At 42.2% G+C, this 10,878-nt stretch overlaps 1 protein-coding gene across 1 annotated transcript; it reads right to left on the bottom strand.

Annotated features, from left to right (window-relative positions):
* Positions 1-416: 416 nt before the first annotated feature.
* LOC147317080 (TBC1 domain family member 10A-like) lies at positions 417-10,780 on the bottom strand. The gene is made up of 9 exons (XM_086313731.1): positions 10,008-10,780; positions 8,544-8,643; positions 6,813-6,920; positions 6,213-6,319; positions 5,965-6,079; positions 4,918-4,983; positions 4,214-4,403; positions 3,982-4,136; positions 417-3,233 (listed from the first exon to the last, which is right to left on the bottom strand). The coding sequence occupies exons 1-9, from the start codon at positions 10,286-10,288 to the stop codon at positions 2,727-2,729; spliced, it is 1,629 nt and encodes a 542-aa protein (XP_086169857.1). The 5' UTR covers positions 10,289-10,780; the 3' UTR covers positions 417-2,726.
* Positions 10,781-10,878: the final 98 nt, after the last annotated feature.

Here is a 10,878-nt window from a genome sequence, read left to right as displayed (position 1 = left end):
TAAGCTGCCCGTTTCCACAACTGAAGAATTTATTTTGGTTATCCATAAAGCACGGATCTCAAAATTTCAGCTTACACAGAAATAACTGAGACGTGTAACAGTAAGTTGAAATTTTTATGTAAACTGAAATGCACTTAGCTTTGCTAGGCAGATTAAAAAACAAAAACAAAAGACAACTTACTAATAAACGATAATTTGGCCAGCTTCTTAAAACACACCCAAGAACTTTTTGGTTCATTGTTTTTGAATCATTCTGTGAAATAAAATCAGTGGCCTATAGGCATGTACATCAACTGTTCTTTAAAAAAATAAAATAAATAAATAAATAAAATCGTATGTAACAAGGTTTTTTCCCCACTTTTCCCATTGATTTGAAGGCCTTTTCTCTCCCGACGTAAAACAAACAGCAGTCAATACCTGGTTGCAGAACAAATTTATTCATAAGTAGAGCTGTCACATCACTCTCAAACGTGGCATTTTTGAAAAAAAATGTAACGCAAAACAGTATTTAATGTAACAATTGACCTTGTGCTAGTGCAGCATTAAGAAAAAAAAGAAAAAAGTGGAATTAATGGAGACATCTTGGATCGCACAGGCCATTCGGCTTGTCACTCACATACAGGCAAACTTCTCATTTCCAAGAGATGACTCTGGTCCGCCATCTGCTGGTGAACATGGGACATTACATACAAATAGGTCTAAAGATCCCGGCGTTTAATAACAATCTAGATTGACAGCAATCATATATGCAACACAGCCACTTATCTGCAAGCCTAAAACTCATGCCACGGGAGTTCTGGAGAGGATCTCCTTTTTAAAACCTAGTAGCAACAGTAACACTCTTAGAGTGAGAAAAAGCATTTTAGTGGCAAAGGTTCCCCTGAAATTTTTTTTTCCCCCTAGTGTTACAAATGCTGATCAAAAAAAAAAAAAAGAACAAAAAAGAAAAGAAAAGAAAAAAAGTATATATACCGTCTCTGACTGCAAATGACATACATAGCTACCTCTGTAGTATCTGTAACTGCATGACAAAAAATATAGCAGTATACACTGAAAATACAGTTCATTACATATTTTTTTTATATCGTATGTACACAAAGAGCATTAAATTATAATACGAGTGAAATGTGAGGATTTGCGGCACAAGCAACTAAACTATTGCATAAGGGGAGAGTGATCGCTTGATAAATGTCATCTTTTTATATCCCCGCTGCGTTTTATAACTGAGCTGAGCACGCGCTTTATTAGCAAAGACTCTTTTAATATTAGTTATGCACAAACACATTTTACACACGTGCACTTGTGTTTCTCAAGACTCCCTTTACCATTGTATTGATAGTTGAGAAAGACTAGGAATGCCACCAAAATAAAACTGTGGTGTTTTGGAGGGAAAAAAAGAAAAGACAAAGAGCCTCACAATCCATGCATGCTACCGCATTTCCCCCCAAAAATACAAACAGCTACAGAAATCCCAGTAAATCCTTAAATCCCGTGATCCCTCGTGACTGCACAGAAAATGAGCCTGGTCACATGCAGGGGTCGTAGATGGTCTCAGAGTAACAGTCTTAATTTGCTTTGGAAGCTCTAGCAAAAAACAAACACCCAAAATACAAAAATGAACCCAACACCTTAATGGTTTCACATGTCCAAATAGACCTTAAGCAGAGCCAAAAGGAAGGTCAGCACCATTAGGTGATTTGCTTCGTGTGCACAAACACAATCAGGCAGATTTGCATTGGGTAAGAGGTGGTCTTCAAAATGATTAGCTTTTAAGAAGGCAGGAATGTGTCATACAGTGAGGAAAGTCCAGTGTTCTCCACTCTGCTGCCTGGGAATGACTGGTGAGCCGAAGTGGCTGGAAGTGCCTCACACAGTGAGAAGAGGAGCTTATACACAGCTAAACAGCAGTTCAACTGATTCAGGAAAAACAAAGAGATGTTTTTGTTTGTTTTGCATAGCAGGACACACACACACACACACACACACACACACACACACCTACCTATTACTCCATGTTTTAAATTGTATTTAAATAACTCGCGCTTGTTGGAAAAGACTTCCTTACATTCGCCACTTCAGTCGCTAAATTTAATACAATTTTTCACTGTGAGAAAATGTAATCTCAACTTCAGAGAAGTACGCTTGTACCTACTCCCAATTTTACTGAATCCCATCCTCGCTGTGGTTGCCTCTCCTAAGAGCATGTATACCTGCAAGGCTGCCCTCTAGTGGAAACCCCCCTCCCCCAAAATGAAATACAAAGACTTGAGAGGCTGAAATGTGTGGCGCGTGCATCAGGAGTTTACATCCTCTGCTGCACATTATTACAAGTGAAAACGCATAAACTGCAAGAAATCCGGCACCTTACTAAGATTACCGAACACTTGAAATACACTGCCCTCAGTAAAGCAGTAACTTGTCTCCCTTCCAAAAAAACAATACTAAGACTTATGGTCTAAATAAGAGAATCAAGCATTAAGAGGAAGCATCCGTCAGCTCTGTAGTGACAAATAGCAAAAGCATTTAAGTAGTTTTATACATGGTAAAGGTGCTTTAGTGTATGCTGTTAATATCAAAGGCAAACTTGTGTGGAAATGAGCAAATGCATACAAATATTAGAAAAAAAAATAGGTTATGCTGGCCACTCAGAGACTTCGGCAAGGCTGGCTGGTTGTTGACGGAAGAGTGCTGGTGCTTCGTCCACACCCACACACACACTTTCAGAGCTACAAGTATGTGTCCTGCTCTGTGCTGCTGAGGCTTTGTGTAGATCGCTGAAGAGTAGATTCTTTGGCAGAGGGGAGGTCTGTAGGAGGTGTTTTCTGCTCTCCAGCTGAGTCCGTTTCAGTCTGCGCCGCGGCCTCTGGCGTCACACTGTTGCCTGGAGGCGGGGCAGGCGGTTCTGTGGATGACGATTGAGGGTCACTGAGAAGAGGGTAAGGATTGGGAATCTCCTCTGTGGGCTGGGATTTTTTCATGCTCTTCTTTTTCTTACTCTTCTTCTCCTCCTTGCCCTTCTGCAGCTGTGGGATAGTCTGAGGCACTTCAAGTACAATGGTGGGGTTCTGCTGCAGGTCCTGACGCCTGGGTGGCTCAGCCAGCATGATGATCCGAGCGCCGTGCATTCTTGGAGGCGGTTTGAAATTGAGCTCCCCGCGGTTCTTCTTCCAGCGCTTGAGCTGGGTGTGATGCTCTCGTTCCACGTCTCGCGCCGTCACCGGCACCTCGAGAATCTGCAAAAGGAAAAATCAAGTCACCCGGTCACTGCTGTGCTCACATGTTCCTTCCATGACTGGCAATTGTACGGAGACTGTGAACTTTGTCTGCAAATGCCAAATGACCGCCACACACAGTCAAGCCGGCGCTACATATAACAGGGGGTATTGTTTGGGAAGACAGACCCTCACACAAAGCTCGATACAAGGAACCAGACACCATGCAGCCAGCACTCTGGTCAATTTGTCTGTGTGTCACTTTAATTCACTCTCTCAGACTCACTGGTGTTCTCTTGACTACTTGTAGGAACATTTATTGTTCCCTCTAACTCCTCCCTCACAATATGACACAATGCTGTTTACATCACTGCCGAATAATCAGACACGACTTCTCAATAACAAAGTCAAATCACATGTTTAGAAAACATTGATATCAGCAAAGTAAAATAAACTCTGTTTTTAAATTATATTTTCCTTGATTCTTGGGTAGCCTCACATGACTAGGTAACTCGTGTGATGAGAAGCATGATATCTGGGATGTAGTTCCTCCTTGAAAGAGCAAACTAAAGGACAACTAGAGACCATCTTTAGGCATCTATACGACTCGCTGCTAGTGCAATACCTTCAGTTTTTGGAGACAGTTACCACATTCAACTCTAGGCCTGGATTACACTTCTAGAAGCTGCAAATCAAAGATCAGAATCACTGGCAGGACACCGAGGACATTTCAGCCTGAAGGCAAAGCAATCTGGGAAAAACCCCTTACCTCTTGAACAAGGAAACCCTCCTGCATGTATCGAGGCTCTATCGCCCTGAGAAGCTCCATGGTCTCATACTGGCCTTGGCAGGCCTTAAGCTTCTCACGAGTTCCCAACATGCACTTGAGTAGCACCAAGCCCACTCGGAAAATTATCTTCACTCCTAAAAGGAGGAAGAAGGAGCCGATGAGTCAATTTCAGAGTAAAGACGCTCTATGAGGCACCGCTGCAGATACATACCATCGCAGAGGAACATGTCCCAGACGCGCAGCACCGATGCCCAGGGTAGGGTTCTGGAGAAGGCACACATAAACCATTCAGTCATGTAGAGGATGGGGTCGATCTTATGTTTCTCCAGATGCCGGAAGGCTAGAGGGGAGACGCGTCGCAGCAGGGCGAAGAGTATCTCTCCATCTAACTGTATAGCTTCCTGAAAGAGGGAGCGGTGGGGGACACTAAACAAAAAACGTATTGTACTCTGCATTGCTGGTGCTGAAATGAGATATGCACATACACGCTCATCTATTAAATTAAACCAGTCCTTATTTCTACACATTGTTTTCCCATTATGCACGACTACCCAGATTTTGCACTTATGAGGAAACATTTAATTAGCAAACCTTCTTTCATAACATGGAATTCATAACTGCAACAGAAACCAAGAGGAGGCAATTATTACGCAAGAAAGTTTACTCAAACAGCTTACTGAGAAAATAAGTCTGTAAACAGCCCACTGCCTTCATCAGAAAACCATAACCACAGTGCCACTGCGTCACACACACACTGTGGGAAACAAAATACACATTCTAGTTTTGCTGAGCAAAAGGCCTACAAGTAGGTGTGCACAGCTCTGGTAGCAGTGTAGTCAACTGAGGCTATATTCTCTTTGCATTTCCAACACTGAGCCATATCATCATGAACGCTTTCAAGTGTTTCAGTCTCACCAGGCCGGGACTGTAGTAACCAGGAAGATACTTCTCACAGATCTGGACCAGCCCCCAGAAAGCATCCTGTAGAATCACACACACATACACACAATGTAAGGGTAGTTCTTTGTTATACTTAGAGAGGCATTCCAGGGGTCACAGAGAAGCTGGAAAACATTAGAAATGTTCTCTTAAATACAAGATTTTCTAGCCATTCTACCCTTATGAAGCACTCGGGCCCCCTTAGGACACTGGCCAATTTGGTGTGTATAGTGTTATTGTGTCACACAGTGTGGTGTCGAACCAAAATCCTTTCCCAAGCAACTATCCACAATAAAAAGCCATCTTTGCAACACCCCGGACACTTATTTAGCTGGTAATTTACTTAATTGAAATGCTCACCAGGACAGAAAACTGCATGTATATATAACCACCACACACATCTGATAAATCCACTTCAAAGTCTGCTCTCTCTCTTATGTCTGAAGTTCATACTTTAGGTTGTGAGGAGAATTTTCCTTCAACATATTAATTGCTTAGTGCTTTTAATGACCACAAGACTTTCCTCAAACTGAGAGTGTGTCTAAAAATCACACACCATGTCTAACTAAGCTAAACTGAATAAGTGGAATTCATGATTCCATTAGCTGATACTCTGACATACATGCAGAGACTTAATCTGTGGAATGATAGGATTTTTCCAGCGATGCTATCTGCCTCGTTTTTTAGTTCAAAATTTCCAAACCCTTTTACAGTCATCTTGGCTGCTATCATAATCTCAAATTCGATGTATTATTTATACTATGGAGCAGCTCTGGAAATCATCTACAGATTACATCATTTGTACACTCAGTCCCTCTGCAGTTCAGCTCAAAAATACTTTCCCGAGGTCACAAACTAAAACTGAGCCTTACAAAATAAAAGAAACAGCACTATTTCTATTTTCAGTGTGGATTTTAGTTTTAAAGACCATAACAAGTCTTCAAGTGTTCAGATCATCCACACCAAGGGACACAATTTATATGGTGAGTGATGGTGTGTGTTTGTATTGAAGGCAGTTCGTACCTCAGCAGGCATGTGCATAAGCAGCACTGCAGCAATAGGAGCCTGGGCCTGGCAGTATCCCTCCTCTGGTCTGTAGAGAGTATAAGCCTTAAGAACACGGAACAGGTCCTTCTGCCTGCGCGCGCACACGCGCACACACACACACACACACACACACACACACACACACACGCAACATTTTAGCATATTCAAATAAGATGCAGTAAACAACTCCCGTGTTGTACGTCACATTGTGGTAGACTGCTCACCCGTGTCCTCCCCGTGACACAAACATCTCGTGAAAAGGAAACTGTCGATGGAGGTCTTTCTCAATTACATCAAGCCATTTGGGGTCTCCTGGCTGGCTATCCAGCTCCTGACAAAAAGAGCATGGGGGACATGAGAGTGAGATCTCTTTGTGATACGGTATAAGTGATTATATTGTCTTTAAGTAGGAGGACTACAAACCCCTGATTCTTTTTTATAGGATTTAGTGATCTCAGCAATAAATTAAGTTATTCATTCACTATAAAGGTCAGTGAATTGTCTAACCACTGCATGAGCAGAGGCTAGTTTTAAACTTTATATTTGAAAAGATTCAAGATCTGCATCATTATTAATTTGATGCTAGCATGCATTTTGAACACTTAACCTGAATAGAAAACAAACCAAACAAAAAAGATCAATAATAAAAACTGCCACTGCTCCAGCTCTTTGGTAAAAATATCTGGGTTCTCACTCAAATGAGTAATGCTTGTGGATGACCACACTTTCAGTACCAATTTCAAATGAAATTTAAAAATGAAATGAGCTCAAAGTAGAGTTTAAGCAGAGATGTGAGGAGGAAGTGAAAGAGGAAGCTGTCGGACCTGAAACTTTCCTTGGTTCTGCTCTCTCTTCACCTTCCCACCAGACAGGTAGAGCCATGCACGGCCTCTGAGGGCAGGAGGAATTCCTTTCTGGCAACGCAGCCTCACCTGAGTCACAGAACAAAAGGGTTTCCCAAATAAAGCAATATACCAAAGGACCATGGGAGAATGTAGCTTGAGAAAAGCTAAGAGAGGCAATCTGGTGCGCAGATACAGCAAATGGTTTTCATCAGAGCGCTTCCACTGGTATTTGTTCCCTTTTTTGAATAAGTGTAGTTTTGTACTTAGAAACTAACAACTTACACTTAGGATGCATTGACTTGTAGCACTGCATGCACTCTAAAAAACTCTTACAACCCAGTGATTTGACTTCCTTCTTTTCAGCAATGAAAATGGCCAGTTACTACTTATCTAGATCACCAATTTATTTGGCAGATGCAAGATCAGAATTTGATCAAAGACGAGCCAAAATTTGGGGATATTCTAACATCTGAGTCTCTTATTAGAGCTTCACTTATACATGTAACATTAAAAACATGCCACGTGATTTATATCTTCAGGATGCAGAAAACAAAACATTATCTCCAAGGGGGCGACTACTTAAGGTGCATAGAAACATAAACAGAAGTCATACACAAACACTCTACCACCTGTGACTCAGGGAGTAGAGCGGGTCGTCTTCTTATCGGAAAGTCAGACTCCTCCAGTGTGCGTGCTGGAGGAGTATCTTGGGCAAGATACCGAACCCCAAAATGATCTAAAGACATCCAGCAGCGTGCGAGTGTGTGGAAGGGATAAGCATAGAAAAAAAGCTTGTTGCTGCAACTGTAGGAAGAACATTATGACCTTCAAAAGGGCCAAAATATACTAAAATGAATGCTGCAAAACATGACATTGATAAAATTTGATCTCAACTCGTGCCATCTCTCCAAGTTGAGGCTTTGCAATCTTTCAGCAGGAATCACAAACAGGTGTTGTCGCAACAGATTAGCTGACCCGACCTTCACATTTGAGTCCTCTTGAGACTTTTGACTTGACTTGCATTGCATTACCCTTTCTGAGCACATTTGTTTGCTCTAAAGCAAAGCTGGCACACTTCCTCAAGAACATTACAGTTCCTACTGTACAATTATTATCAATCATGGGGGCACAATAAAGGATTAGAAACCCTGACCTTTATTAGTACATGTACAGCGAGAAAAGGAACACTTCTCGCCGCTAAATTAGCCGTTTCTGTCATGTACAGAGCCACTTTTTGTATTCCTTTTGAAAGAGAATCATTTTATATGAAGCCAGTACAATCCCACCCTGAATCTGAAACCGGTAATTTGTCATACAGTATATGCAGTGATACAGTGACGGGGTTGTGTCCTGGCTTGCTGCTGATTCATGGGTGTGAGGTTAAGTTGCAGCTTTACGTCGATTCGCTGAGAGCATTTCACACAGAACCAGCTAGACAAGCGAAGCTGCAAAACAAAGTGTATACAAAGTCTGGTCCTTGTGCAATCATTTGAGCGTTACCGTTTGCTTTGTTTGATCATGTGTAAGAGTACCTGTGATTGGGGGGACAAAAACAAAAACTTCCTAGAAACGACACAATACAATTCAGCAAACCACCTTCAGAAACTCTTTAAAAGAAACTGATCTGGTGAGCTTCACATGGCTAACACCATGGAAGGCATACAACCAAGCCACATGTTTTATGTAACTGATTTAACACCTGGTGCTGACCTTATTGAATCGCTTGATCATCCACTTGTCCCAGTGGTTCAGCATGTCCAGCCACTTCACCTCTCTTTGCCTGAGCACCGCTGGAGGTATATCCTGAGCTCTGGTTACACAACAGGAGGGAGAAAAAAAATTACAAAGCTCAAATCATTTTTTGCGCTTTTTTGCTTGAAATGACAGCAAACGACACATCTTCTCTTCTTTTAGCACAGAAATAATTAGACAGGTGACAAAAGTTTGCTTGTTTTTGCAATAAGGCAAGTCTGAAATAAGCCTCCAAATTGGCCCAAGCTTTAAAAAGAAAACAATCTCACAAAGACAGTTTATCGTTCTGCATCTACCATCAGATCTGTGTGTGTGGCCATCACTCATTTGCAGTCAGCGAACTATAAAAGATACAAACTCAAGACCTATTTAATGTCAAAGCTCTCTGATCTGAAGGAGCTGCAGTCAGGATAATTTAACAGTAAAATATTTACAGGCAAGGAGGGAAGGGGGAGTCAAGGACTTTACATTATATTTTCAAACAGAAAAAGAAAACGTAAGCAAGTATAACCTACATTAGGAATTGTGGTCTGATGCTTTACTATGGTATGTAATTATCTCATCGGCACAAGCCTGTAATTGTAGGGCTGAAACGTCTTCAAAGAGCTCTTCTTATTTAAGACAGGCCTCTTCTGGTAACAAAGTGCAGCCTATGTGTTGTAGATCAGTGCAAGACTATACTGCAGCTTCAGCTCCCAGAGCCTTTAAACAATAAAGAGATACGTTTGTTGCCAAACAGTACAAGCTAAACACTGACTATCTACAGAGCTGAGCCAAAAGAGGCCCTCAGCTAAAGAGGCACCAAGAGCTGCGGCTCCAAGCCTGCCAAAACTCCACAAGACAGGAAACTCCCAGCCAGCCGGTGCTTGCCATAACTTTCACCCACTCCTTCCACTGTTTCACTGCTGTCATGCAGGCTTTAGACCCAGCACAAAAAGAAAAACGAAATAGATTTCTTACAAAAGAAAGAAAAGAAACTGATCTAATCTGTATTGCCAAAAGGCCAGAGATAAATTAAATCCAAGCATGACACAGACAGCCAGAAGTGCTCGGTCAGCACCCCCCCACCACCACCGCAAAAAACTGTGTGACAGGCTAAACGAAAAACAATTTAACATTACATGGTAGAAATAAGAAGATTAATACGACTCGTTTAATCCTCATCTACGCGTTTACTGCTTGTGGTGACTGTGGCAAACAGAGGGTAATAAAAAAAAAAAAGAAAGGAAAAAATAGAAACAACACGGTGCCACGCAGCTGGTTGGGAGCTCTGTTTGTCTGAGGCACATAACAACACCTGCACAACTTGTCATCACAACTAATGGACAACAGTAGGCTGCAAATTTACTACCTATTATTATTATCATTATCATTAAGCATGGCAAACCAACACAGATGGCCTCAGAGTTAAAGTAAACTTACGTGTCCTCTGAGTACTTCTGCGCCCCACCAATAAATCCATATTTATCCGCCTGCCTTTCGCTGGCGAAGCCGTTGATCTCAGAGTCGGATCCCAAGGAGCTTTCGTCGTCAATGTGACTGCTGCTAAGAGTCCTGATGCTCCCCGTGTCCACAGATCGACGGCCGTTTTCCATTTTGTCCATGGTAGCATAAGAAGAAGAAAAAAAAACTAGCCTTCTAGCCGGGGCAGCTAACGTCAGCGAGGTTGTGGACAACCCAGAGTCAAATCTGCTCCTGTGCATATGCAGTCGAGTCAAACTGCACCGACGCCATGATTTCTGGGCGCGAGTTAAACTTTCCAACCGCTGTTTTGTCCGTAAATCTTTTCTAAGGGTGTGCTCCAACCGCTGGGTCACATTAAACTGGTTATGCTTGAGTTAACTTGAATGGGTTTTCCCCCAGTTTTAACATTAGCCAGCTAACTCTGCGTTGCTAACGTACTAAAAGTTAGCCTTAACTGCTTGTGACAACAATCCCAAACTATTTCTACATTGACCCCACCTTCAACGAACCGCCGCTACATTATTGTCTAGTTTTACATAGTTAGCCGATTACTTACTAAACCACCTGGTTAACGAACTAGTACATTTTGTCCTCGGCTAGCTGTGGCTTGGTTTTGCCGTCCTGTCATCCCACCCGAGAACACTATACGGATTTCTACATCTCCTAGTATCCCAAGCCTACCGCCCTCGCCTGGGCTTTAACATCCTAATGTTACGTCTGCCCCTAGCGGCTGCAGAAGAAAGAGGAAGCGAATCCCATGTCTGCTCTTTTCTGTGAGCACATGTGACCTGTCCTAATCCATGTCATGTTGCTAGATTTGCAAACGCAG

This window comes from Aulonocara sp. 'chitande type north' Nkhata Bay, linkage group LG12 (genome assembly GCF_057382095.1).
Source record: "Aulonocara sp. 'chitande type north' Nkhata Bay isolate Kocher_YH1m ecotype deep benthic linkage group LG12, A_spYH_male_GT1.1, whole genome shotgun sequence".
Lineage (NCBI taxonomy): Eukaryota > Metazoa > Chordata > Actinopteri > Cichliformes > Cichlidae > Aulonocara > Aulonocara sp. 'chitande type north' Nkhata Bay.
Note: the sequence above shows the minus strand (reverse complement) of the source record. Positions and strands in the feature narration are given on the sequence as shown.

Excerpts from the sequence above, each read along its gene's own strand:
- LOC147317080 (XM_086313731.1), bottom strand. The coding sequence starts at position 10,288 with ATGCACAGGAGCAGATTTGACTCTGGGTTGTCCACAACCTCGCTGACG. Across the intron at positions 4,984-5,964 it reads TTATGCACATGCCTGCTGAG|GATGCTTTCTGGGGGCTGGT; the intron begins GTACGAACTGCC and ends GTGATTCTACAG. Across the intron at positions 4,137-4,213 it reads GGACATGTTCCTCTGCGATG|GAGTGAAGATAATTTTCCGA; the intron begins GTATGTATCTGC and ends TCCTCCTTTTAG.